The sequence below is a fragment of the Agelaius tricolor genome, unplaced genomic scaffold, assembly GCF_023055355.1.
Source record: "Agelaius tricolor isolate 1412-34295 unplaced genomic scaffold, bAgeTri1.0.p SCAF_1, whole genome shotgun sequence".
Lineage (NCBI taxonomy): Eukaryota > Metazoa > Chordata > Aves > Passeriformes > Icteridae > Agelaius > Agelaius tricolor.
The window spans coordinates 6,930,837-6,957,683 of NW_027269261.1; the positions used below are offsets into that span (position 1 = coordinate 6,930,837).

At 48.9% G+C, this 26,847-nt stretch overlaps 1 protein-coding gene across 3 annotated transcripts in view; it reads right to left on the minus strand.

Annotated features, from left to right (window-relative positions):
* PSEN2 (presenilin 2) overlaps positions 1–26,847 on the minus strand; it is a 48,881-nt gene that overhangs the window by 11,205 nt on the left and 10,829 nt on the right. The window contains exons 2-5 of one of the 3 annotated variants that reach the window (XM_071421667.1): positions 11,561–11,730; positions 2,204–2,399; positions 1,040–1,269; positions 76–217 (exon numbers count right to left, since the gene is read on the minus strand). In XM_071421667.1, coding sequence (XP_071277768.1) covers positions 76–217; positions 1,040–1,269; positions 2,204–2,347 — 516 coding nt within the window. In that variant the 5' untranslated portion in view covers positions 2,348–2,399; positions 11,561–11,730. Of the gene's footprint in view, positions 1–75; positions 218–1,039; positions 1,270–2,203; positions 2,400–7,530; positions 7,622–11,560; positions 11,731–26,847 lie in introns of those variants that run through there. The other 2 variants (XM_071421674.1, XM_071421657.1) reach the window with 2 other exon arrangements.

Sequence of the window (26,847 nt, forward strand, 5' to 3'; positions counted from 1 at the left end):
CACTGCCATGCAAGGCCCATTTGATCCCAGGCTCACAGCACAGAGATGGAAAAGGCTCTGGCACAGATGCTGTACCTTGTAGCAGCGATATTTATAGAGCAGCACCAGGAACACAGTCATGACAATGATGACACTGATCATTACAATGGTGTTCAGCACCGAGTTCAAGAGACGCTGGCCCACAGATGGGGTGTCCTCGCTGAAAGGGGTGTAGATCCTGCAGAATAAAGCAAAAGCCATATAAAGTATAGATATTCTCTTCTAACTATCTGTCCCAGATAAAACCAGACCTCTCTGCGTGTGGGAAAGAAAGGGAGGTAGAACTGCCAAGGACGGCAAACATGAGATGTAGGCTGGGCTCAAGTTAATTATCAACTAAAGATTAGTGGTCTCTGTCAAAAGCACGTTCTTCCAGAGGAGCTGGGTTCCCAGGTGCTGTTCTGAAATGGGGGACACCCTTTCTTTCCACACTTGGTAGGAGACTCTTGGACTCTTTTATCCCTTCTCACCATCTTATTTTGTTTCCTTTGATTAAGCTCAAGGGACCACAGTCCCCCTTTCTCCATCCCATAGGTGAAGCAGTTACAGCCCCAGCAGCCAGGCACTGTCAGCAGGAGCTGGATGGAATTACGTATCCACACCACGAGTCTTTAGGAACCAGAAATATCACCAGGAAATGAGACACTCATCCAAATGAACATGCTATTCCCTCATTGCTGCCAGCTAGTGAGTGAACAGTCGAGGAGCTCAGCCTGGGCCTTTTCTGCTGCAGAATGAAGCAGCTTCATGATTATGCAGCTCACAGGCCTCGTTCAGGGCAGCCCAAATGACACTGCACAGGCATCAGTACAATGCAGCTATGGGGAAAACTTAACACAGGTGAGCACAGCATACTTCAGTAAGCTCTGGGTATGTTCCTACAGCCACCTGTAGCTGTGCCAAGGTTCTCCCAGCCTGCCAGGGAAGCACTCTGCATGCACAGAGCGTGTGTGTGGGGCAGGGGGTCCCACATGCTGAGGCTGTATCAGAGCCCACTTACAGCTGCCCGTTTTTCTCCGTATAGAAGCGCACCGACTTGATGGTGGCGACAACAACAATCATACAAAGGGTGACAGGCACAAAGAGCATGATCACATGCTTTGCTCCATATTTCAGAGTCAGTTCCTCCTCTTCATTTTCCAGGATGCTTTCTCTCACTGCAACACCCGAGCCCGACGTTTCTCCACCGGCAATATTGGTTGGGCCACAGCTGCTGCCTGCTCGCCTCTTCTGAAAAGAAATATTTGTAAATGTGTAAGATGCTTCTTTTCTTTGTGTTCAAAGCTTGATTCCATCATATCTCACGAGGCTGCTGTAGGCCACCACAGCATCACAGCTGAGTCCTAATAGAAAGGTACCAACTGAACAATACAATTACAAATTCCATTCAATTCCATTGCAAACAGGTTGCAATCGTTTTAAAACCATTTCCATGAATATCTAAGGACCTCTTCTGTCACAGACATATTTTATGAAAAATCCTTTCATTAGGATCTTCTCTCCTGAGAAGCTGAGAGGCCTCAAAAGCGAAATTTAAACAATAATTAACTGCTGCTGTGGAATGCAACAGGTGCATCTGTGATTGGTCTCATATGGTTGTTTTTAATTAATGGCCAATCACAGTCCAGCTGTCTCAGACTCTCTGGTCAGATCCTCGTCTCTTCCCTCATCCTGGGACCCCTGTGAACACCACCACACTCTTCAAATACACATATCTAGACAGACATGTGGACGTGAAGGGCAAGATGCCCAGAACCAGACAGAAAAAAATGTCACCTGAGGTGACAAAAGCTTGACATGTTCCTCCTCTCTCAGCAATGCTGTGCTTCCTTTATCCTGCTGCTTTGCTGGCAGCTGGACTAGATTCTGTTCTAACATCAGCTGCATCTGACCAGAGCAGACAAGAAGGCTAAAAAGGATGTCCTGCGACAGTCCTATCTGCATCAGGTCCTGATGAAAAGCCTGATTTGGAATCTTGATCAAAAGGAAGGAAAAGGGAGCACTATATCTATGGGGAAAAGTCAGAGTGGAGGAAGTGGCAACAGGCAGGGCTGCTGCTGGCTGCGTGTGACATCAGTGAAACAACACCAAAGCCAATGCTAGAATCCAGCCTGGCAGGAGGGATGGAGGGGGAGCAGGACTGCTTCTGTCACCACACACCTACCCTGTGTGCCTGTGCTTGCCCTGCCTCTGAGGCTGGCAGGCCATGCTGGTAGGAGGGAACAGGAGGGCTCTCTGCAGACATCAGGGATGTTCTCTCATTGCAGGGCTCCTCCTCGCTGTCCGAATTGTTCATGAACGCCGTCATGGCCGCTGCCCAAGGGAGCGCTCAGGAGGGCACAGCCAGGCACCACCCAAGGCTGTGGGGACAAGCAGAGCAGGGGGGAAGAAAACAGTGAACACCACATTGCAAAGGACTGAAAGTCTGAAGAAGATTCAGCAGATTTCAGAGCAGGGAGGCTCCATCTCCTCCCAACAGCAGATTTATCCTGCCCTCACCCAGCCATGACAATCCCTTCAGTTCAAGTCACTGGCACCGCTGCAGGCACAGCTATCAGCACAATGCAGCACTAAAGAAACTTGCTTTTCCTTCAGCACAGCTTCCACACTTGCTGCCTCTATTTCCCCTCTCCCACCAGCACATCGTCCCTGCCACAAAGGAGGTTTCTCCCTGCTCAGTGTTTGTTTGCCAGGGGCCAGACACAGATTCACCTCACACACTGGCTGCCTGTCAGAAAGCTCAGCTCTTACAAAACACTCTCAGGAGCATCAGCAAGGAGCAGAAGTTTTGTAGTAACCTGGAGCCTCAGCTTTACAGAAGGCACTAATGAGGAGCTACATGCTGTCTTATGACTGTTTATTAACCAGATGAAATTTATTAGCAGTGCTTCCCTTTGCTGATGAAGAGGTTTGCATAGCAAGGGAAACACCTGTCTCCTTTTAGGAGAGCCACTTGTGGGTTTTTCTTTATGTTGTCTTGTGATTAAAAGCAAAATTACTTGAATGGGCAAAAACACAGAGAATAAATGTGGGGGCTAGAAATGCTTGGCCTCTTTTCACCTACTGCTATGCAGAAAAGCAGGCAAAGCAGTGACAGAGTGCAGAAAGGAAAGGAACAGCTCTTCTTTCTAGACACCAGAGGGAGAAGGTCCACTGCCCTAAATATGGCAGAACAGCCTTAAAATCAGGATTTCAGGAAGTTATACATGCAACTAACAGGAAAATTCCTTTTAGCATTGATTAAGTCAGCTCAACAAAGCAAGTAATTAATCACTTTTCTGATACCCAGCCACTTGTCCACAAGCAAAACCATACCTCTAATGCATTGTCAGCAGTTATATCTACCAGAACTCTCCTCTACAGAACCTTACCCAAGTTCCTGTGTCTCAGGAAATAGAAGAGGAAGCTGAAGAAGCCACGTGATTTGGACACAGTCACTTAAATCTGAATCATACATTCACAGCCCAACCAGCACACCCTGACATCAGAGTATTTGCTTTGAAGATCTGTGAGATATTCTTGCTTCTCACTAAAGGAACTGAAATTCACTTTGCAGGAAGGAAAGAGGGAGGTGTAGGAGACCCCTCCTTTCTTTCACTGCCTCCTCAACACATCTGCACCTTCAAGAAATTTTAGAACATCAACTCAATCCACCCAAGTGAAACATTTTTCAGACATCTGCTCCTCCCCTGGCTTCTCTTGCTTTTTCATATCATTTTGTTCCTCCTTTGCTGATAAAAGTGGTACATTATGGGAAACAGAAGCAGGGCTAACCCTCACACCAGGCCTGTCAGCTTCATAGTAATCCTGTTCTACTGAGTGAGCTGCTTAACACTTGTGTGCTTATTTCTTACAGAGACCAAGATCTCCTCTCTGGATGCTTAACACACTTTATTTAATTATTTTATCTTTAAATATTTATTATATTAATAAATTATATCTAAATATTTCTATTATTATATTATTTAATAATTATCAAATGAATTTGTTATTTATAAGTAATTTGCTCACTCTTTTGACTGAGCACCTGAGGGCTCACAATTTACAGCTGGGACACCAGACTCTGCTCCAGTTCTAGGATTTAGGTCTTTAAAGAAGTCAGATCCACAGTCATTCAATCATGACATACTTCTGGATGAGGAACAGGATAAGTTATTCATGCCACAGGATCTGTGACCTACAGGATTTAAATAACTCTCAAAGCCTTCTGCTCATGCCATACACCAGGGAGGAAATAAATAAAGCTTTATTCACTGATAGTTTGGGACCAATATTTAGGTTTCAACAACCCTATCAAAATACCAAAGAACTTTTTCTCACATTATTTAAGAAATCATTTTTGCTACATAAAGAGGGCAATTCTGCAGAGGACTTGGAAGGGACAGCCAGTCAGCCTACTTTCAATACCCTGCTTATGCCCACTGGAGGAGTTAAACCAGCAGCAAAAGCTCTGTGCCAATCACTGCCCTCCCAGGCTCCCCCAACAAGGATATGGACATGCAGAGGTGCCGTGATGCTTCTGCTCAGCAAGCAGATCCAGAGCTGAACACAGCTTCCCTGTGCCTTGTTTACACAGCCATGGCTCCAGTGAGGGCTGACACAAACACACCCCAAGGGATCCAAGACTTTACAGGAGTTCCTGTGGCTAACACCAAAGTCACAGCTGTCTGACATTGATCTGAACTGTCCTGCCAAAGGCTCGTCTCACCACCCTCCAACTCTCATCAGCACCAGGTGCTCATCAGCTGTGTCCTGCTTTTGGAAAGCCAGGGAGGCACCAGATTCCCTTTGCTGTCACAGAGCCAGGAGCCAGCAGGACAGGCCCTGAGAGTGGCTGTGGGAGCAAACACAGAGCACTGTGCATCCCCCTTCCAGCAGGAGTGAGCCTGAAGGTGACAGCAGCCCATCCTCACCTCAGCCCTGCAGAACCCTTGGCAGTGTGGCTTTGTGGCTCTGACCTAAGCAGGACAGTTGAATTTACAGGGGCAGGAACATTGGCTCTCCCCGTGTGCCCCAGCACAGACCCAGCAGGGATTTTGTCTAATGGCACCATTTATTGATCACAGCTGCCCTTGGGACTGGCACCAAGGCTGTGGGGGCTGCCTGAGAGAGCTGTGGTTTGAGCAATGTGTCCTCCAGGGGAGGAAGGACCTGCCTGGTCACCCTCACACACGACAGCACCCTTTGGGCTGAGCAGAGGGAAAGAACAGAAAGCCAGGGACTTGCCTGACAAACAAACAGGAGCCAGAGAGCACCAGGCAGCTAAGACAGGGGTGTTACAAAGCCACACTGTTTTCTGGTCTCACTCCACTACTAAAACTAAGGAAAAGGGCCTTGTGGAAACGATTTCTGCCTGCCAAAAGGGTGCTGCATACACCACAATGGAAAGCAAGGCAGCTTCTTTCCTACTCATGCTCATAACAGCAAATATGCCTGTGCATATTGACTGTTTTTCTAGGCTGAGCTGAAAAAGGCAGAGGGACAGCTCAGGAATGGAAAACATGGAGATAAATAGAAGCTGTATCTGTATTCACAGAAAGCTTGAGAGCATGATCTACCAAATACATTAAACAAAATTCCAGGCCATTATCAAAGTGAAGCACTAAGTTCTATCAGGCAAGGTTCTCCTCTCTGCCTCTCAAACCATCAGGTCTCATTCAAAAAAATCATACAATGCATAAGAGCAAAATGACCCAACTCTCAAAACTCTATGGAAAAAATGAAAGAGGACAAAAAGTAGGCCAGTAGTAAGTGCTTCTTACAAGAGCTGAGGTGGGAATACAATTACTCCTGCTTTACAGCAGTCCTGTGAATCCTGAAGGGAAACAGGAGTCACCAATTCTCTTTCCAGATGTCCTTCATGCAAGAGACCTCTTTTCTCAACTGCAAAAAACCAGCTTCATGGATTTTGATTAAACTGGGCCAGTTCACTAACATTAAGATCTAGCCTCAGTTTGCCTTTTATTTTCATGCTGCAAACAATCTAAATCCTTTGCTTTGCATTTCATCCATCACAAAGAACACCTCTACAATATACAGCACAGAATGGCTGCTATAGCCTGGCAGAATACTTAATTATCCACTTGAGAGTTAAAATTCCTTCTTATCCATATTGTTCTCTTTCATTGCAATTAGATTAAGAAAAATGTATTTTCTTTGCTATATTTAGATCAAGAGAAAGCTTTGAGATGATACTGACAGCCTGATGTTCTCCTAAGTTTTGGCTGCAGCAACCACTGCTGTTGATAATTATGAGGAGAAGGAAATAAACTTAAGAAATCAGAAATGGTGGGGCCAAAATTAGGAGGAAAGATTTCCATCCTCTTGCTAATAAATAGCCAGAAGGGGCGTGCTGCTAAAATACCAGGGGACTTGGAACAAACCATCTCAGAGTGCAAACACCATTCACTCTCCACCCCAGAACACAAAAATAACAAAGCACAAGATGCTATGGGAAGCAGTAAAGATCCGTAGCTTTCTTTCTACATTGTGGCTGAACCAGCACTGCTTTCTCTTGTCCCACAAGAAAGGCACAAGATGCAGCCCCAAAGGGCGATTCTGCCGGCAGAGCTGAAATCAGACCCTGTCCAGGAGGGTCAGGATTATTCTGCCAGCACTGAGCCCAAACGCTCCTTGTCACAGCACAAAGGCACCAGAGCCCCACACAAGTAAAACCTCAAAGCTCACACTTCTCATGCGGGAGCAGCAACTCGCATCAGTCCCACTATTGCCGAGGGCATCAGAGCCAGCACAGGGGCTGGAGGTGACACTTCGGGGACACACAAGGACACCTGTGTCGGGCTGAGTTCCTGTGTCCTGGCCCAGGGGCTGCTTTTCCCTGCGCCCACAAAGGGACACAGCGGGGCTGGGCTGCTTCCCTGCGCATCCAAGGTGCACGGCCAGCGACACCGACAACATTAAAGAAAATTGAAAAAAAAAAACAAAAAACAAAAAACAAGCAAGCCCCAAGAGAAGCCCCAGCCCACCAGGCAGAGGCTTTGCAGGAGGCCAGAGGAGCTCCTGCTGCCATGCAATGTTCTCGCTGCCCGGCTGCCCTTCCGAACGCTTAAAGAACTCTGCCCGGAGTTCTCTGCCTCCCTCTGCCTCCGGGCGCTTCCAAATGAAAGCCGGGATACGCCGCCACCGCCCAGGAGAAATAGGTGTACAGGTATCCTAACACACGTACATACACTAACTCAAGTGGAAATATGTAGTTTTTTATATATAATATGCACCTATAGGTCAACATGCATTTATACGTATATACACACACAGAGAGACACAGGCAGCTCCGGGAGCGGGGCGAACCCGAGACCCCGCAGGAACGCCGGGCCCGTCCCGTCCCGTCCCATCCCATCCCATCCATAGCCCGCAGCATCCCGATTCCCATCCCGATCCCGATCCCGATCCCGATTCCCATTCCCATTCCCATTCCGATTCCCATCCCGATCCCGGTCCCAGTCCCGCGCCCCGGCCGGCCCCGCTGTTTACCTGCTCCCGGCACCGCACGCGCCCCCCGCCGCTCCCATTGGCTCCCGCCCCAGCGCCGGCCGGGAGGGACGGCCGCGCCCGCCCATTCGTCGCCGCAGCCGTCGCTCAGCAGCTATCCCCGCCTACGAGCCGCTCTTCTCCAATAGGAGAGAAGAACGGGAAGAGGCTCGGCCAATAGGAAGGCGGCTGTCGCCGCCCGCCCGGTGCTCGGTCGCAGCCTGTGAGGCGGCGGCGCCACCATGGCGGGGCGGGCGCGGGCCGTGCCCCAGCCTCGGGGCTGGCGGAGTCCGGGAATGGCTGGCGTTGGAAGGGGCGGTCATCCAGTGCCAAGCCCTTGCATGGCTTGGAGCCTCCCACCAAGCCATGTTGCTCAAGGCCCTGTCCAAGATGTCCCTAAACACTCCCAAGGATGGGGCATCCACAGCTGCTCTGGGCAGCCTGTGCCAGCGCCTCACCATCCTCAGAGTACAGAACTTCCTCCTAATATCTAGTTTATTATCGAAACCTACTCTCTTCCAGTCTGAATCCATCCCCCCCTTGTCTTGTCACTAAATCCCCTTGTAAAAGTCAATTTCTGTCGTTCTTGTAGACCCCTTTCAAGTATTGGAAGGCTTAAATGCACATCAACTTATCCCTTCAGTAAATAAAATTATATGCAAGCATACAGATCCTGATGGAAATAAAAGGAGTAATAAATAATAAGAGAAAAATGTGGAGGAGTAAACAGAGAAACCAGAGGAAATGGCCAAAGAATAGTTCTGCTGGAATTGTCTGACCCTGCTCAGTATAGAGATCAGAGGGGTGAATAAGGAAAATTACAATTTCGTCCTGTTTGCAATGGGTGTGGGAAGCTTGTATTTTCAGACTGTAAGCATTTTTGTTTAAAATTAAAAATTAAAAGAAGAAAAAAAGGCATGATAGTGAGCAAGATAATCCAGTAGATAGATGAAATTGCTTCTTCAGTCAGAAGAAAACCACTCCTGCCTCTGTTCCTATTGCTTCATCAAGCAGCAGCCAAGTGAAATTAAGATTCTGGCAGCTCTGTAGCACTTGCTCATCATCTGTGGGGGCAGAGACATGAGCTGGAGTCATGGCAATTTCCCTCTGCTGCTGTTGTCATTTCAGGAAGAACCTCAGGCACAGACACAGGGAAATTCACACTCCTCTTTGCTCCATGCCACCCAAGATGATTCTGTATACAGAGGGAATGAAGAGTAAGATGGTAATGAAGGAGAGATGAGGTACAAACACATGAACTACCCCACTATAAATCACTGGATAAAATGGAATCTTTTGCAGATCCCAAATCTTAAGTTGGCCATCACATTCTTTTCCCCAAAGTCCCTGCTCAACATCAGTGACATCCTTGTATCCATAATTCTTATTTTGAACATTGCACACAGAACTGAGTTGCATGGAAAATTCTACAGAGCCCCAGAGAGTTGCCTATTAATTTTTTTACCTTTGCCAAGGTAAAGTCAGTCTGGGAAAATGGATAAATTCTGTGTTTGGCTGTGTTCTTCACTAGCCAAGAGCTCTTCACTATCAGAGCTCTTTCTAACAGGTTTCCCTCAAAGGCTGTGTCTACCTTTGGTCTTTGTGCTGAACTCTTGAGTTCCTTTTCACTGGACACTTGATCCAGCTGAAGATTTTTTAAATGGGAATCTTTCTGATGGATTGAATCCTTCACACATGTGAAGGATGCTGCTTTGTTAACTTTAACATTAGGGGAAGGAATAATTTTGGCTGCACTCAGATTTTCCACAACTGACAATGATTTTACTCCCCTTTACTTTTACACGGAGCAAAATTATCTGACGCAAATTTGGGACAATAGTAAAAATATTTATCTGTTTTAAAACATTTTACAATTTCAAAGCCAAAGTGTTGACAGTCTGAACTGTGCTGCTCTTCACCTCACTGGCAGCTGTCAGTGCAGCTGTGCCTGCCATAGATCTGTGCAGAACACAGGGAAATTGTTCTTAGGCTCCTTCTTCTAGGGGCTGAAGGGATGGGAACTGGTTTTACAAGCCCAGTTGCCCTTTATCAGCAGCTTTAGAAGCTAAACTTGCAGCTTTTTGTATCTCAAAAGTGCTGCTCTGCTGTCTGAAGGACTCATAGGTGCCTAGTCTGGACTAAAATTTAGAGACAAACAAATTCTTTGCTTCTTTCCACATTCTCATTAAATCCCCCCTTTTTACTCTCACCCCGATGGACAAATGCAAAGAGGAGTAGGTCTTGTGCAACCTAGCAAAGGGTTTTATGAAAAAAAATCATGTACTTCAACCTTCCTGGAAGCACAAGAACATGGGGATGTAAAACCCAGCTGTCTTTCTCACAATGCATATCCTGCCTGCCTCCTTTGTAGCATGAGGCAAAAATCTATCTTAGCTCAGGGCTCCTCTTCTGTAGCCTAAAGTGGGTAATAGGAAGACAAATTATTTTGGCCTCTCCATCCATGAGTGTTATTTCCATGCTGCTTTCAGTCAGAATGCCTTTTCACATGGTTTTTCCTAGCTGCATCACATGAAAAGCATCTGACCTGGGAGCAAGTTAACAGGCTCTTTGAGCAAAGCCTTGTTCTGTATGTTATGGACATCAAAAATATTTCCGCTTTTTTCTTTTCTTTTCTTTTCTTTTCTTTTCTTTTCTTTTCTTTTCTTTTCTTTTCTTTTCTTTTCTTTTCTTTTCTTTTCTTTTTTTTTTTTAAACAGATCTGTGCAGTCATTTCCTGAAAGGATCTCTCCCAGATAATGCAGATTTGTGCTCATTGCCAGGGAAATCACAGGCCCAGCTGCATCACAGTTTCACGACTTGGGAGGTTGTTCTGAAGTACAGGGGGACATTCTCTGGGATTGCCCTAATGTGTTCCATTTCGGTACTGAGATGTTTATGGTAGGAGAATCTCAGGGAGGTTTTGGTCATAAACTGTTGCAGTCCTTCAAATATATCCAAGGAATTGTGACTGTTTTATTTCAGGAGATGTAAATAATACCCGGAAACAGGACTACTGACACAAATCCAAACAGAGATGCTTCCTTGGCTTTTGAATGGAAACAGACATGACACCATCTGTCAAAATAACATTTAAACCTCTTGTGCTTGCACAGAAGATATGAATAGGGTCAGGCCCAGCACACCAGAGTTTTGTTCTGGAATAGACAGTACTTTCCAGGAGTCTTGCTCAGTTTATTCCACTCCACAGATCTTTAGTCCCTCAAGGAAAGGTCATTGCTGAGTACCAAAGCTAACATTTTTCTCGTAACTGAAGGAGATCTCATTCATGAGAAGGCTTAGCAAGCAGCCAGGGCTCATGACTGAGTGCCACCTGTGGGGAGGAATCATGTATTGGCATCACTCTCGTCTGTGGGTTTTAAAGAGTGTTCCCACATTGGTGTATCCCTGATGCCTCTGATGTAAGCAGACAGTTCAGAGTGTGGTGTATCCTTCTATCTAAAACAGAGCTAAGCACAGATCCAAAGTCCCCTAGACTGTAGGCTGTCTGTAGGTCTGAGCCTTGGAAGCTCAGCTTTGTGCTAAGGGGATAGCATAAGATGTGTCATGAATGTTCACTCAGTGCAGATCCCCCAAGCTGTTGCACAGACCTGAGATTCACCTCGTGGTCCATTCCTTCCAGGTCTACAGCATCACAGGAGCTGTGTAGATGGCTTCTTTCTGAAGGATATTGAGCTAAATATGAGATTCTCTCAAAACAGACAGGGACAAAGTGGTGGGAAGGGAACAGGAGTTAAATCTGGTAGTGTGCAGTCACAAAGCAGTCAGAGATGCGCCCAAGTCAATGGAATGCAACCAAAATCTTGCTTTTAGGCACAGGTCCTGTCAAGCAGGAGCCCAGTGGGAGTGCCCTGTGCCTTCCTGGGAGCACAGCTCCTGCTGCCATGGTGTCCTCTGGATCAATGTCTTTCTCAGACAGCTTCTCCTGCCTCTTTATGTGCAAGTTCTTTTTACAGCTTTGCTAAAGGATTAAATTTGGGAGACACATGCACCAGTCTGACTAGCAGCATTTTACCTTTAAGATTGTTGGTGTCTCTTTGGCTTTTCAGACCTTGGGACAAATCCTTCAGGCAATCCCCAGGCTCCGAGCAATCAGCAAACCTCTTCATGTGGCTTGGAAAACTGTGAGTTCACACTGCTCTGCTCTCTTTGAAGACAATGACTTGAGCTGAAATGAGCTCTGTCCTGGGAAAAAGGGAAGCAAATGTCTAACATATTTTCAAAATGGACATGGAAAAGAAAACAAAAAGAACTAAAAAGAGAATAAAAGTTTCTAATTAAGTTCCCCATAACTACTCAGATGAACTGTATAATTGACTTGGGCCTGTTGGTGAGGAGGTTGGGACATTCCTCACTCACATGAAAAATGCATGTATTTTATGATTGGCTTTTTGCAAATATTAAAATGAATATTATATGTGTTGTGTTAGAAAGTAATGCTGTATCAATTCTCTTAAGTACTGTGTTAAATATAGTTTTAGGTGATAAAAATTGTTAAAATAGAAACGATGCTATGTAGGATACTTCTTTCAAAGAAAGGACTCGCAGCGAGATAGCAGCCACAGGACACCTCAATCTTTCAGAGAAAAAGAATTTATTGCCCTCTTTTCAGAAGAAACCAACTTCTTCCTGCCTCAAAGGCACCGTCAGGATTCAGAGGAAGAAGCTGACACTGACCAGACAGAATCCTGTGTTTGAATGGAATTTATGCATCATGGATGAAGTGTAGGAATATGCAACAGGCTGCTGCTTTTAAGAGTTAATCCTCTGTTAACGTGGGTCCTTTTTCGGGCTCCTGCTGCCCTGAAAAGGGTACCCGGACTGTCCCTAACTCTTTGTCTCTATTGTCTCAGATTGTCCTAATTCAATTTGTCCAGATTATTATTACTGTAATTGTATTACTATTTTTATAACCATTTTATTACTATTAAACTTTTAAAATTTTAAAAACAAGTGATTAGCGTTTTTCACAGGATCAATCCTGCCTCCTTTTCACTGAATTGTTGTAATGAGTCATCAGCAGGGACTGCTTTTAGCCAGCTTCAGTTCAGTTTCTTTTTCATGAATTTTTTGGTTGTTTTGAAATTGCCAAACCCTTAAGTTTGCTAAATTAACCCTGAGAAGGTTCTGCAAGCCAATGCTGAGGGGATTGGGGATTGGATAGTTAGGATCTTATGGCCCTTCAAGGGTTGGGCTCACCCCCTGATTTTGGTGCCAAGGGAAACTCCAAGTTAACACGGATCAAAATAGGAAGTAGTTCCCTCGTGAAAGTCAGCTTTCCAAACCTCTGTGCAGGATCCAAAAGAAATGGGAATGCCCTTGGCAAAAAAGGTGCCTTTGAGACAAAGCCAAGCTTAAAATGCCTGTAAGCAGGAAATCCAGGAGAAATGGATTGGCTGCTGGCATCCTAGGCTTGCCAGGCAGGTTTTGTACTCGATTGCAAGGAAATTTTCCTGCCTCTGCAGGGGGTGGCACCTGCATCCCACTGGAAAGGGGAGAGAAAAAAATTCCCCTCCTTCCCTGGCCCAGCCCTGGAGTGGGAGCAGTTTGCCCTTATCCTGGAGTTATCCTGCTCCTGCCCAGCATCCCTCTGGTACCCTCATGTGCTTCCCAAACCTCCCAGCACTGATGGATCCAAACAAGGAGAACAATCCCTGTTCCTTCTCTTTTCCATCCTTGATGCTCCCAGGCCCTGCATCTCCCTGGCTATTCCCTGTCTGACTCCTCATCTCCATCCCACCTTCTCCTGGTCACATCTTGGCCTGAGATGTGTTTAGCAGCAAATCCATTCCTTTAAAGGAAGCCAAAGAGCATCCAGCTGCAGAGGAGTCTTTAGAAGAGGAATGCAGTCATGCAAAGAAGGGCTCTGCCTTCCTGCATTTCATTTTTCTCTGTCCAGTTTCGGAGGGTTTCCCTCTGTGCTTTCCTGTGATCCAGATGTGTCCCTTCCTTTGTCCAGATCCAGTGCCAAAGGATTGAACAACTGATGAGTGGGGTCTGGGATGAGAATGGTCCTGCTAAAATTAGGGAAAGAATGCTAGAAGAAGAATGAGCTTCCTTTGAATGTCTGGAATAAAAACACTGGGAAAGGGCCCTTTTTCATGTGATTTGGTGCCACCTCCCATTTTTTTATGGCTAAAACTCCATGGTGAGCAATCCAAGCCAAAAGATGAAATGCAGGAGGCTTTGATTCTGCAGTGAGCTTAACTTCCCTTTTCTCCTCTCTTTCAGGACAGGGAGAACCACTGAACTTGTCCTGGCCTTGTCAAGAGCTTTGGTGTTTGAGTTGCCAAACCCAAACTGGTCCTGATGATGGAGGACTTAAGAAATTACTCAATCCAACTAAATGCTTTAAAAAGGGAGATGGTTTGGTTATAAAAGTATTTCTGCCTGAGACTGGGAAGAGATAAACCCCCTAGTTCTGCACAACAGCACAAGGATTTTTTAATTCTTTGCCCTTTTTTTTTCCCCCTTCCTTTGAATGGGTTTGTTTTTTTCCCCTTGGAGACTGCACACACAATAGGCAGATTTTTAAATTAAGCCATTTTCCCCACTTTTAGTCTTCAATGGAGCCCAGGTGCCAATTGTTTGCTGCTTGGTTTCTGCCTTCCCTTTCCTGTCTACAGCTTAACCCCTTTCTCTCCTTCCTGCTTTTTGGCCATCACTGGTCATGCAGATGATGCTGATGCAGATGGCTGATAAATAATTACCAAACAGCTTGGGAATGGTCTGTATCAGGTATCAATGACATTAAAAATGCAGTATATGGACCATCCACCGATGAATTTAGCAACAGGTGGATAGTAACTAATCTTTCCTTTGAAGCCCTCTTCAAAGCATATTTACTTATAAAGTGAAAGCATTTGGTTTTTATTTAAAAAAAATACTACAAATTACCAACAGCCAGCTTAAGTGAGCATGGAAGACTGACAAAGACATTGTAATGTTTTTTCTTTTAAATCCCTCACGACCCCATCACGTACTGGGGAGGCAGCTCAGCGAGTTTTAGCCCACAGCTGCCATCCTGTGCTCATGGAGAGCAACCTCTCCAGCTGCCCCAGCCTCAGGAAAGCACAGGAGAGGGCTCTGCACAGATCAGGGATTAAGCTAGACCCAGGCTGGGCTCAGTTCAGTCACCATGGCACTGTTAGAAGCCTCAGACCCTTTTTCTATCAGATTGTGGCTGTCGTGCAGCCACTGCGTTGCTGTCAATGTGCTCCCCTGCAGCCTCGCCTGACATGGTGCCTGGGGTTCTGCCTCATGTCTTAAACATCAAACCAGAAGATAAACCAACAGATAAAACCCCTGCCCTGCCATGTCCCTCACTCTGCACCACTGCTATGAGAGGAGGGTAAAAGACCCAGTCAGTTTTAGCTCTGTAAAGAAGCTACAGAGCAGTGATGAGTGCCTGAGTCACATCCCCTGCAGCCATCAGGGGAATGAGGGCAGGGAAAAGGGCAGAGAAAGGGAAATAAAAAAAACAACAGAGCCACCAAGACTGGAGGATGTGAGGATGAATCCAAAACTATGCTCTCCAAGAGCTGAAAGAAGACTTCTAAGAACAAAACATCCAAACTGGAATGAGGGACTTGCTCTCTTTCCAGATCTTCCCAGCACCATAACACATTAAAAAAAAAAAAAGAAAAGCTATCTGTGGAAATGGGATGCTCCTTTAAGCCTTGCAGAGACTTTCTCCAGCACTACAAACCATCCTTCCTGTTGCTCTTCCTTTACCACTCAGGGCTGAGCCCATGGAGAACTGCTTCTTTTGTGTGTGTGTGTGTCTGTGTATTTCAGGGTTTTTTTTTAAACCAAGAAAAAAAATCAATATCACATTTTAGAAAGAACCCCCAGAGATTTGGGGAAAGTGGGCATAAATGTCAAACAAAACACAAAGAAAGACTGAGCTACTAAGGGATCATACTTAGAGCAGCAGTGGTGGGGTGGGAGGGAAGAAATATAGCAGACAAATTTAACACCATTCAGGAGGGTTTATGCACAATGTTTTCATTGCAAGCAGCATTTAGAAGCGACAATTAGTGATTTATCATATCCCAGTACACTCCTTCCCTGTCAAAGTGATGGGCAGAAGCAGCAGAGCAGCTCTGAACACACTTTTCATTACAAGGCACCACCAACAAACCCAGAACAGCTCCACCCTTGGCCAACCCTGTCCCCTTGGGCCTTCTGAGAAGCTGGGATGTAGGAGAAGGCCTTGCAGGGGAACAGTGTTTCAAATATCAAAGGATTTAAAAATATACAAAGCTGTGAAAGCTGATGAGACCTGGAAGAATTGAAGGAGAAGGAGTCTTAGCAGAGCATCTTTGGCCAGTGCAGCCAGATAACCCTCAAAAATCATTAGTGGAGGATGTGGGAGTGAAGCCCAGCAGGAGATGCTGGCAACATGAACTCCTGCCCCACACAAGAGGTCCCCAGAGACCAAAAACTCCACGCAGAGCAGACAGGATCTGACCACAACACCTGCCTTGGGCCAAACCTGCTCTTCATTTTTCATGAGCCACACAGAAACGTGGTGTATTTATGATCACTTCTCTCATCAGACCTGGTTGAAATCAGCACTGGATCCCAGAAGTGAAGGAGAAGCCTTGTGTAGACAATTCCTCCTTCAAGGTTCAGCTCCAGTACCAGGCTCAAGACCTGGCATGTACATGCATTTGGCAGGGAGTAGAAAATCAAATGAAAGAACTTTTCAGGTTTTTTCTCAGCTGATTGTTTAGGAATTTACTTGGAATAAGCTTCCTCCCCAGGAGGGATTGCAATTCTACACATGCACAAAGAGGAGAAAACAGGAATGCAGCGTTGAGACAGCTCCGTGCTGAGAGCAGTGGTTTTAAGGTTAAGGCCCCTGTATGTCTGGGAGGATGAAACCTCTGTGTTCAACCCTCTGGGATCATCACTTGGGCTTCCTGTGTTTCTCAAGCTCTCAAAGTAAAATTGACCCACCAAACTCAGATTTGTCTCAATCCTAATCCCTGCATCATCCTTCAGGTGCTTTTCCTCACAATGAAATTGGAGTAGAAAATGCTTTAGGAAATGCTTTGCAGCCCCTTCTTCCCCAAAGGCCCAAATTGCTTTAGTTAGGAATGCTCTCCAAGCACAAGGTTTGGATGCAGCCAGTAAGACTCACATTTCAGAAGGACCATCAAGGGTCTGATAAAGACACAGCACCTTCAAGCAGGCTGCTGTGACTGAGGAGGATATTTGAAACCTGTGGATGTGCAGTTCTAGCAGAAGTGAAGAATGAAATGAAATGTGGTAGAACTGGAAAATGAAATGCTGTTAGACAAGGCTGCTCCCCAGATTGGCCCTGCCTGGATCCACCTGCCATGCAGCAGAGCCTTCTCCCTTTCTCCTCCCTGCCCTCTGCTCAGCACCAACCCAAACCTGGGCTGTTGAAATTCCTGTCAGACACAGAGCAGCTGATGGGCAGCAAATGCAGCCTTCCCAAAGTGGCTGCCCATGGCTGGCCTGCGGGGCAGAGCTCAGGGAGGAGGTGGCAGCTTCCTCAGTGGCTTTTCATGTCCTCTCTCTGCCATGCAGACACTGGCATCCATGGCACGGCTCTGTTTTGGCAGCCAGTCCCTTGGCAGGGCTATGTGAGCACAGGGTGAGCTCTCTCCTCCTTGCTGTGACACCTGGGCTGGCAGGGATGACACAGTGACCTCGGCCAGCCCATGCTGCCTGTGCCATCACCTGGCACTGTATTTTCTCCTGAGAAGCCTCAGAACAGAAATGGAAACAATAACTCTCTGCTGGCTGTGGAGATGGTTTAGCAACAGGGGCATCTTGGATTGGTCTCCTGTGCTTTGTTTCTACTTGATGACCAATCATGGTCCAGCTGTGTCAAGGCTGTGAGCAGTCCCAGGTTTTTATTATTCATTCCTTTCCAGCTTTCTGATGTCTCCTTGCTCTTTCTTTAGTATAGTTCTAATATCGAATTTTCCTTTAATAGGATAGATATCATAAAATAATAGCTCAGCCTTCTGAAAGGTGCAGTTAAGATTCTCATCTCTTCCCTCGTCCTGGGGACCCTCAAACACCACCACAATCACTGGCTTGAGCTGGGCTGGGCAGCACCAAATAAAATAAAATAAAAATTTTTAAAAAGAGAAAACTAAAAAAAAAAAAAAAAAAAAAGTTAAAATTTAAAACATAAATTAATTTAAAATAAATGAATAACAAAAAAACCCCATATAGTGCCATGAAGCACAACTGTAATAAACAGGAGTGTTGTAAAGCGCGACAGTTGCAAAAGCTGCCGTAAAACGCGACTGTCGCAAAGGTGCCGTAAAGCGCGACTGTCGCAAAACTGCCGTAAAGCGCGACTGTCGTAAAAGGTGCCGTAAAGCGCGACTGTCGCAAAACTGCCGTAAAGCGCGACTGTCGTAAAAGGTGCCGTAAAGCGCGACTGTCGTAAAAGGTGCCGTAAAGCGCGACTGTCGCAAAGGTGCCGTAAAGCGCGACTGTCGCAAAACTGCCGTAAAGCGCGACTGTCGTAAAAGGTGCCGTAAAGCGCGACTGTCGCAAAACTGCCGTAAAGCGCGACTGTCGTAAAAGGTGCCGTAAAGCGCGACTGTCGTAAAAGGTGCCGTAAAGCGCGACTGTCGCAAAACTGCCGTAAAGCGCGACTGTCGCAAAACTGCCGTAAAGCGCGACTGTCGTAAAAGGTGCCGTAAAGCGCGACTGTCGTAAAAGGTGCCGTAAAGCGCGACTGTCGTAAAAGGTGCCGTAAAGCGCGACTGTCGTAAAAGGTGCCGTAAAGCGCGACTGTCGCAAAACTGCCGTAAAGCGCGACTGTCGTAAAAGGTGCCGTAAAGCGCAAGTGTCGCAAAACTGCCGTAAAGCGCGCCTGTCGCAAAAGGTGCCGTAAAGCGCGACTGTCGCAAAAGGTGCCGTAAAGCGCGACTGTCGTAAAAGGTGCCGTAAAGCGCGACTGTCGCAAAACTGCCGTAAAGCGCGACTGTCGTAAAAGGTGCCGTAAAGCGCGACTGTCGTAAAAGGTGCCGTAAAGCGCGACTGTCGCAAAACTGCCGTAAAGCGCGACTGTCGTAAAAGGTGCCGTAAAGCGCGACTGTCGTAAAAGGTGCCGTAAAGCGCGACTGTCGTAAAAGGTGCCGTAAAGCGCGACTGTCGCAAAAGGTGCCGTAAAGCGCGACTGTCGCAAAACTGCCGTAAAGCGCGACTGTCGTAAAAGGTGCCGTAAAGCGCGACTGTCGTAAAAGGTGCCGTAAAGCGCGACTGTCGCAAAACTGCCGTAAAGCGCGACTGTCGGAAAAGGTGCCGTAAAGCGCGACTGTCGCAAAAGGTGCCGTAAAGCGCGACTGTCGCAAAACTGCCGTAAAGCGCGACTGTCGTAAAAGGTGCCGTAAAGCGCGACTGTCGTAAAAGGTGCCGTAAAGCGCGACTGTCGCAAAACTGCCGTAAAGCGCGACTGTCGTAAAAGGTGCCGTAAAGCGCGACTGTCGTAAAAGGTGCCGTAAAGCGCGACTGTCGCAAAAGGTGCCGTAAAGCGCGACTGTCGCAAAACTGCCGTAAAGCGCGACTGTCGTAAAAGGTGCCGTAAAGCGCGACTGTCGTAAAAGGTGCCGTAAAGCGCGACTGTCGCAAAACTGCCGTAAAGCGCGACTGTCGTAAAAGGTGCCGTAAAGCGCGACTGTCGTAAAAGGTGCCGTAAAGCGCGACTGTCGCAAAAGGTGCCGTAAAGCGCGACTGTCGCAAAAGGTGCCGTAAAGCGCGACTGTCGTAAAAGGTGCCGTAAAGCGCGACTGTCGTAAAAGGTGCCGTAAAGCGCGACTGTCGCAAAACTGCCGTAAAGCGCGACTGTCGCAAAACTGCCGTAAAGCGCGACTGTCGCAAAACTGCCGTAAAGCGCGACTGTCGTAAAAGGTGCCGTAAAGCGCAAGTGTCGCAAAACTGCCGTAAAGCGCGCCTGTCGCAAAAGGTGCCGTAAAGCGCGACTGTCGCAAAAGGTGCCGTAAAGCGCGACTGTCGTAAAAGGTGCCGTAAAGCGCGACTGTCGCAAAACTGCCGTAAAGCGCGACTGTCGTAAAAGGTGCCGTAAAGCGCGGCTGTCTTTTGGGACATAGTTTGAATAAAGCACTTTAATAGTATCTTATTCCAGGCTATGGCTGCTGCGGTGCTCATCCCAGCTTGCAGGTCGCTGGTTGAGCTCTTTGCTGCAAGGGCAGTGCCAGCAGCCATCGCCCCGCCCAGCTCCGCCCTTGCTGCGAGTCCCCCGTCTCCTTGCCGCCACGAGTCCACAACAGGACACGCCCCCCACCCCCCCACCTCCACGTCGGACCCCACGGCTCCGGTAGCACAGTCCTGCTCACTGCTGCCACCCTGCCCCAGCCGCCCCACCCGACCCCATGGCCCCTCCCACCGCTCCCGCCATCCCTGCCTTTGCCATCCCGTTGGCCTCTGCTGTCCCGGCTGCCGCAGTTCCCACCCCCGGTTTTGCCTTTCTCCCGGCCCCGCCCCCTAATCCCGCCTCCCCGAGCCCGCCCACCAGCTTAACCGCGGCCCCACCCCCTCCTGCCCCTGCCGGTCCTCCCCGCCCCTGGCGAATGTGGCCGCTCCTCCCGCCCCCCAAGTCCCCCTCGCCCCCGCCGACACAGCGCCCATGGTGGCCAAAGTCCCATTCGCGTCCGTCGCTGCCGTGTCTTTGCAGTCCCCCGCCACTCCTGGATCTGCGGTGCCGAGCACGCCTGGCACGGCCACGCTGGTGTCCCCGGCGCCCTTGTGCCCGCTGCCGCGGGAACCTTGCCCCCCGCCCCCGGCGTTCAAGCACATGCGGCACAGCCCGAGCTGCCCACGGGCCCCGCAGCAGTGCGGACGCCCGTGGCTAACCCCGTCCCTGCCGGTGTTTCGGCGCCATCCCCCCGTCCCAGCACCGCACCGCTTGCGCTGGGACCGGGCCGCCCCGGCCCCCCGAGCCACCCCGTGCCGGCGCCGCGGCATCTGCACCGGTGCTTGCAGCCTCTCCCGTCCCTGCCCGCCGGGGCGGCAGCCACCCCAGCCCGGCTTACGAGCTCCCAGCGGCGCCATGCCGCGGTCCAGCTGCCGACCAGCCCACCGCTCGCCATGGCCCCCCCCGCAGCAGCCTCCCGCCGCCTCCACGCCGCTCCTCCTGCCCTCCCGCCACCCCGGCATCAGCTCCTGCTGACGCGGCCGCCCCACCGCCGCCCGTGGTCGCCTTCCCACTCCTGCCGCCGCCACTCGCCACCGCGGCCTCGGGCCGAGCCGCGCCTTCCCCACCGCAGCCTCCCGCTTCCGAGCTGCTGGATGGCGCGGCTCCACCGCCTCCTGCAGCCACGGACGTCCCGTCGTTCCCTTCCACGACTGCAGCCGCAGCCCCGTCTCCCGTTTCCGCAGCTCTGCCACCTCCCGCACTCCCCAACCCGCCCGCCACGGCTCCCCACGGTGACCAAGGGACGCAACCCATGCATGCGCGGTTGCTACAACCCCCGCACCAGCAACATCACTCCACGCCGAGTCATCCAATCGCAGCGCTGCTTCCGGGATCAGCCGCACGCAGCAGTTCTCTCTCCGCCCCCCCCCTCCCCCGGCACTGCTTTCACTGCAGCTTTGGCACAGCCTCCCGGTTCCGAGCCGCTGCATGCCGCTGTCCAGCCACAGCCGGCATCCCTGTGCCCTGCCACGCCACTTCTGCCGCCACCGTGTCTATACACGGCACCAGAGCAGGCGGCAGAATACCACAGCGTCTTGCTTGTATCCCTCCGCGTCTCTCCCTCTGCCGGACCTTGAGGAGCGAAGCACAGACACTTCACCGACAGATCCCTCCGCAGCACGCAACCCTGCACAACCGATGCCTAATGTGCCTCCGCTGCCACGTCCTGTACCCACCCCCTGCCCCGCTTCCCTGCCCCCGCCGCCGCATCCCGCAGCCGACCCAAGCCGCACCGGATCGCGTCCGCACCTCCCCGATCATCCAACCGCGTTTTCGCCTTCCACACTCCTAGCACTGAGCGGGACTACTTTGTGTCACGATTCGCCCGAACAGCCGCAGCCATGCACACAAACCGTGCAACGAGGAGGGGGAGGGCGGAAGATGACAGCTGCTTTAATAAATACAGGACAGACAGAGAATTATTTTGCCCCCTGCAAATACCAACCCTTTGATCCCAACGCAAAGGAATTTCGAAAAAGAACTCTTCCCAAACAGCTCCAGAGTCCCCCCAGTGTTTGGGACAGATTTCTCGACCCAAAACAAGACATTAAACCCTGTAAATTCGTCAGCATTAATCCCAAAATTAAAAAGCTTACAAAAAATCATTTGATAATTATCAACTAACAGACTGGCATGAAGTCAGACCCCAGATTGGCAAAGAAGAAAGTCTAAATCCTCTAGCTATGCCTGTGCTATTCAGCCAGCAAGCTGGTGTCCTAGAACATGGGTGGCTATCCCACCTCATGAGATAAAAGAATTGCAAAAAGCAATAAGGGACAGTGCTGTCTGCTCCCCATATTTTAAGCAACTGCTGAAAAGTACCCTGGAAGGACATACACTCACACCAAATGACTGTAAAAATCTTGCTAGTGTAATTCTCACAGACTCACACTATAGGCTATGGGAACTCAAATGGAAAAGACTGCTTACAGGGGTACTGGCCACTTCTAGACAAAGTACTGATGCAGACCTTCGTACCCTTGCCATGTCTAAGCTGACTGGTGACCCTCCTGATGATCAGAATGATAATCAAGTGAATTTACCCAAAACAGCCTTAGATGACATTAAAAAGATGGCTCCCAGAGCCTTTTTGCAAATTCAGCCTGCAGGAAGTTTTGGAAAAGCCTATAATCTGAGTAGCCAAGACTTGTCTGAACCATTTACCACATCTGTGGACCTGGTAATCCAAGCAGCAGAAAGACAATGCGGCGATGATATAGCTCACCCAATAATGATACGGGACATTATTGAAAATAATGCCAATGCAGAATGTAAAAGAGTTATCAAAGCCCTAGGAAAAGAAAAACCCACAGGGCCTGAAACAATTGATGCCTGTAACAAAATTGGGAGGCCACAGCAAGTGGCAACTATCCAGGCAAATGAACTTGGAAAAACTCTAGGAGAAAAAATTGACAGGGCTCTTACAGCTCAAACAGCACAAGCAGCTGCACAGGCAGCACAAGCAGAAGCTTTACCTGTAAATCAACCAAAGACAAATGTCTGGGTTGCTTTAGCCAAGTCTGCAGGCTCCAATACCATCTGTCTATCTGACACAAGCCCTGACAAACCTTTTCCAACCTGTCTAGTTGGAGTACCTTTTCCAAAAGGTTTTGATAATGTTACTCTTGATAAATATTGGCCATATGATGATCATCACATTTCCCCAACTCCCAGCCAGAAACACCTAAAGCTGATAAATCTGACCTTCAAGAGCTAGAAATCCTAGGCTCATTAACTATGGAAACCTGTTACTTCTTTCATTTCCTAGGAGAAGACAGCCCTCATTTAAACGTTACCCCATATCACCCAGCTTATAGCAATATGACTTCTTGGCATAATCAAACTAAGCTTCTTCCATGTGACAAACCTCACACAGGTCGCTTTAACAAACTTCCTGTTCAATTCCCTAGAGGAATCTGGCTCATCTGGGCAGACAGGGCCTGGCAAGGAATAAAAACAGATGGTGGCCCTTGTGCCTTGGCACAACTTACAATGATTGCTCCCAGTGTCAAAGAGGTAGTCAAAAAGAAAAGCAGAAAGATTAGTTCCTCCTGGGGACATCAATATGAAAGCAACTGTGATAGTGATTTTCACCCTTGGAACTCTGGAAAAATCAATTGTTGCAAGCATTTTCCTACCTCGGTGGGGTTCCTCAGCTGCATTGACACAATTAAACAAGTTAGGGTGTTGGCTCAGCAAAGAAGTAAATGCCACCTCTACTGCAATCAGTGACTTGTTGACAGATGAAGAAGCGGTCAGACATGCCACTCTACAAAACAGAGCTGCCATTGATTTTCTTTTACTAGCACATGGGCATGGTTGTGAAGATTTTGAAGGATTGTGCTCTATGAACTTATCTGATCATTCTGTTTCCATTCATAAACAGCTACAGAACCTAAAGGATTTAGCTAACCAAATTATAATAGGTGACCCATCTTGGCTAGACAGTTTGTTTGCTGGTTGGAGCTTTGCACCTTGCCTAAAGGAACTCTGTAAAATAGGCTTGATTATTCTAATAGTAACAATTGTAGTGTTAGTAGCAGTACCCTGTATACTTCAGTGTGTGCAAAAAAATTATGAGGAAGACAGTCTAATACCTTAGTTGTTCATCAGAACAGGAGAAATACTGGGGAAGATGAAACAGGAAAGCCTTATAAATATGATTGCCTGGCAAAAGATTTTGAGAATATAGAAACTATAAGAGAGATTGAAATGAAAGCAAGCTTTGAGATCCCTTAGTTATTGAAGGGAAACAATGGTGTGGCCATCTGGAGGTAATCCCCTTTTGATGAAACAATTCCCTCTGCTTGCAGACAGGTCCAAGGGTCAGAGCAGACCCTACTAGCTCAGCAGAAGGGGTCAAAAGAGGAGCTTTTAGGGTTTAAAATGTAACACAGTATGGTATTGTAGTGATTCCTATAGGCTGTATGTAAATGCTATAGGATTTGTATATTGTATTAGATTAGTTACTGAGAATCAGAATATTCAACACAGAAGAAGATTTATTGTATTGTAACGGGAACTTTGATCTCTTGCCTTTTACCCTCTTACCCCTTTTTACTCTCTTATGCCTTTGCTCTCTTACCCTTTTATGCTCTTACCCTCTCATCCTCTCTACCCATCTCTTCTCTCATGCCTGCTCTCAGGTGTGGCTGGCAGCTCCCAAAAGGTCCCTGCACCCAGGCCCTTGGCAATAAACCCCAAGTTCCCAAACGCCCCTGCACCAAGGGCCTCTGCAATAAACCCCAAGTTCCCAAAGGCCCCTGCACCCAGGCCCTCTGCAATAAACCCCAAGTTCCAAAAGGCCCCTGCACCCAGGCCCTCTGCAATAAACCCCAAGTTCCAAAAGGCCCCTGCATCCAGGCCCTTAGAAATAAACCCCAAGTTCCCTCTGCAATAAACCCCAAGTTCCCAAAGGCTCCTGCACCCAGGCCCTTGGCAAAAAAACCCCCAAGTTCCCTCTGCAATAAACCCCAAGTTCCCAAAGGCCCCTGCACCCGGGCCCTTGGCAATAAACCCCAAGTTCCAAAAGGCCCCTGCACCAAGGCACTCTGAAATGAACCCCAAGTTCCAAAAGGCCCCTGCACCCAGGCCCTTGGCAATGAACCCCAAGTTCCCAAAGGACCCTGCACCCAGGCCCTTGGAAAAAAAAAACCCCAAGTTCCCTCTGCAATAAACCCCAAGTTCCCAAAGGCCCCTGCACCCGGACCCTTGGCAATAAACCCCAAGTTCCAAAAGGCCCCTGCAACCAGGCCCTTGGCAATAAATCCCAAGTTCCCAAAGGCCCCTGCACCCGGGCCCTCTACAATAAACCCCAAGTTCCCAAAGGCTCCTGCACCCAAGCCCTTGGCAATAAACCCCAAGTTCCCAAAGGCCCCTGCACCCAGGCCCTCTGCAATGACCCCCAAATTCCAAAAGGCCCCTGCACCCAGGCCTTGGAAATAAACCCCAAGTTCCCGCTGCAGTAAACCCCAAGTTCCCAAAGGCCCCTGCACCCAGACCCTTGGCAATAAACCCCAAGTTCCCTCTGCAATAAACCCCAAGTTCCCAAAGGCCCCTGCACCCAGGCAGTTGGCAATAAACCCCAAGTTCCCAGAGGGCCCTGCACCCAGGCCCTCTGAAATGAACCCCAAGTTCCAAAAGGCCTCTGCACCCAGGCTCTCTGCAATAAACCCCAAGTTCCCAAAGGCCCCTGCACCCAGGCCCTCTGATATAAACCCCAAGTTCCCAAAGGCCCCTGCACCCAGGCCCTTGGCAAAAAAAACCCCAAGTTCCCTATGCAATAAACCCCAAGTTCCCAAAGGCACCTCCACCCGGACCCTTGGCAATAAACCCCAAGTTCCAAAACGCCCCTGCAACCAGGCCCTTGGCAATAAATCCCAAGTTCCAAAAGGCCCCTGCACCCAGGCCCTTGGCAATAAACCCCAAGTTCCCAAAGGCCCCTGCACCCAGGCCCTTGGCAATAAACCCCAAATTCCCTCTGCAATAAACCCCAAGTTCCCAAAGGCCCCTGCACCCAGGCCCTTCGCAATAAACCCCATGTTCCCAGAGGCCCCTGCACCCAGGCCCTTGGCAATAAAACCCAAGTTCCAAAAGGCCCCTGCACCCAGGCCCTCTGCAATGAACCCCAAGTTCCAAAAGGCCCCTGCACCCAGCCCCTCTGCAATAAACCCCAAGTTCCCAAAGGCCCCTGCACCCAGGCCCTCTTATATAAACCCCAAGTTCCCAAAGGCCCCTGCACCCAGGCCCTTGGTAAAAAACACCCCAAGTTCCCTATGCAATAAACCCCAAGTTCCCAAAGGCCCCTGCACCCGGGCCCTTGGCAATAAACCCCATGTTCCCAAAGGCACCTGCACCCGGGCCCTTGGCAATAAACCCCAAGTTCCAAAAGGCCCCAGCACCCAGGCCCTTGGCAATAAACCCCAAGTTCCAAAAGGCCCCTGCACCCAGGCCCTTGGCAATAAACCCCAAGTTCCCAAAGGCCCCTGCACCCAGGCCCTTGGCAATAAACCCCAAGTTCCTAAAGGCTCCTGCACCCAGGCCCTTGGCAATAAACCCCAAGTTCCCAAAGGCCCCTGCACCCAGGCCCTCTGCAATAAACCCCAAATTCCCTCTGCAATAAACCCCAAGTTCCCAAAGGCCCCTGCACCCAGGCCCTTGGCAATAAACCCCAAGTTCCCTCTGCAATAAACCCCAAGTTCCAAAAGGCCCCTGCACCCAGGCCCTTGGCAATAAACCCCAAGTTCCAAAAGGCCCCTGCACCCAGGCCCTTGGCAATAAACCCCAAGTTCCCAAAGGCTCCTGCACCCAGGCCCTTGGCAATAAATCCCAAGTTCCCAAAGGCCCCTGCACCCAGGCCCTCTGCAATAAACCCCAAATTCCAAAAGGCCCCTGCACCCAGGCCCTTGGCAATAAACCCCAAGTTCCCTCTGCAATAAACCCCAAGTTCCAAAAGGCTCCTGCAGCCAGCCCCTTGGCAATAAACCCCAAGTTCCCTCTGCAATAAACCCCAAGTTCCAAAGGCCCCTGCACCCAGGCCCGTGGCAATAAACCCCAAGTTCCAAAAGGCCCAGGCACCCAGGCCCTGGGCA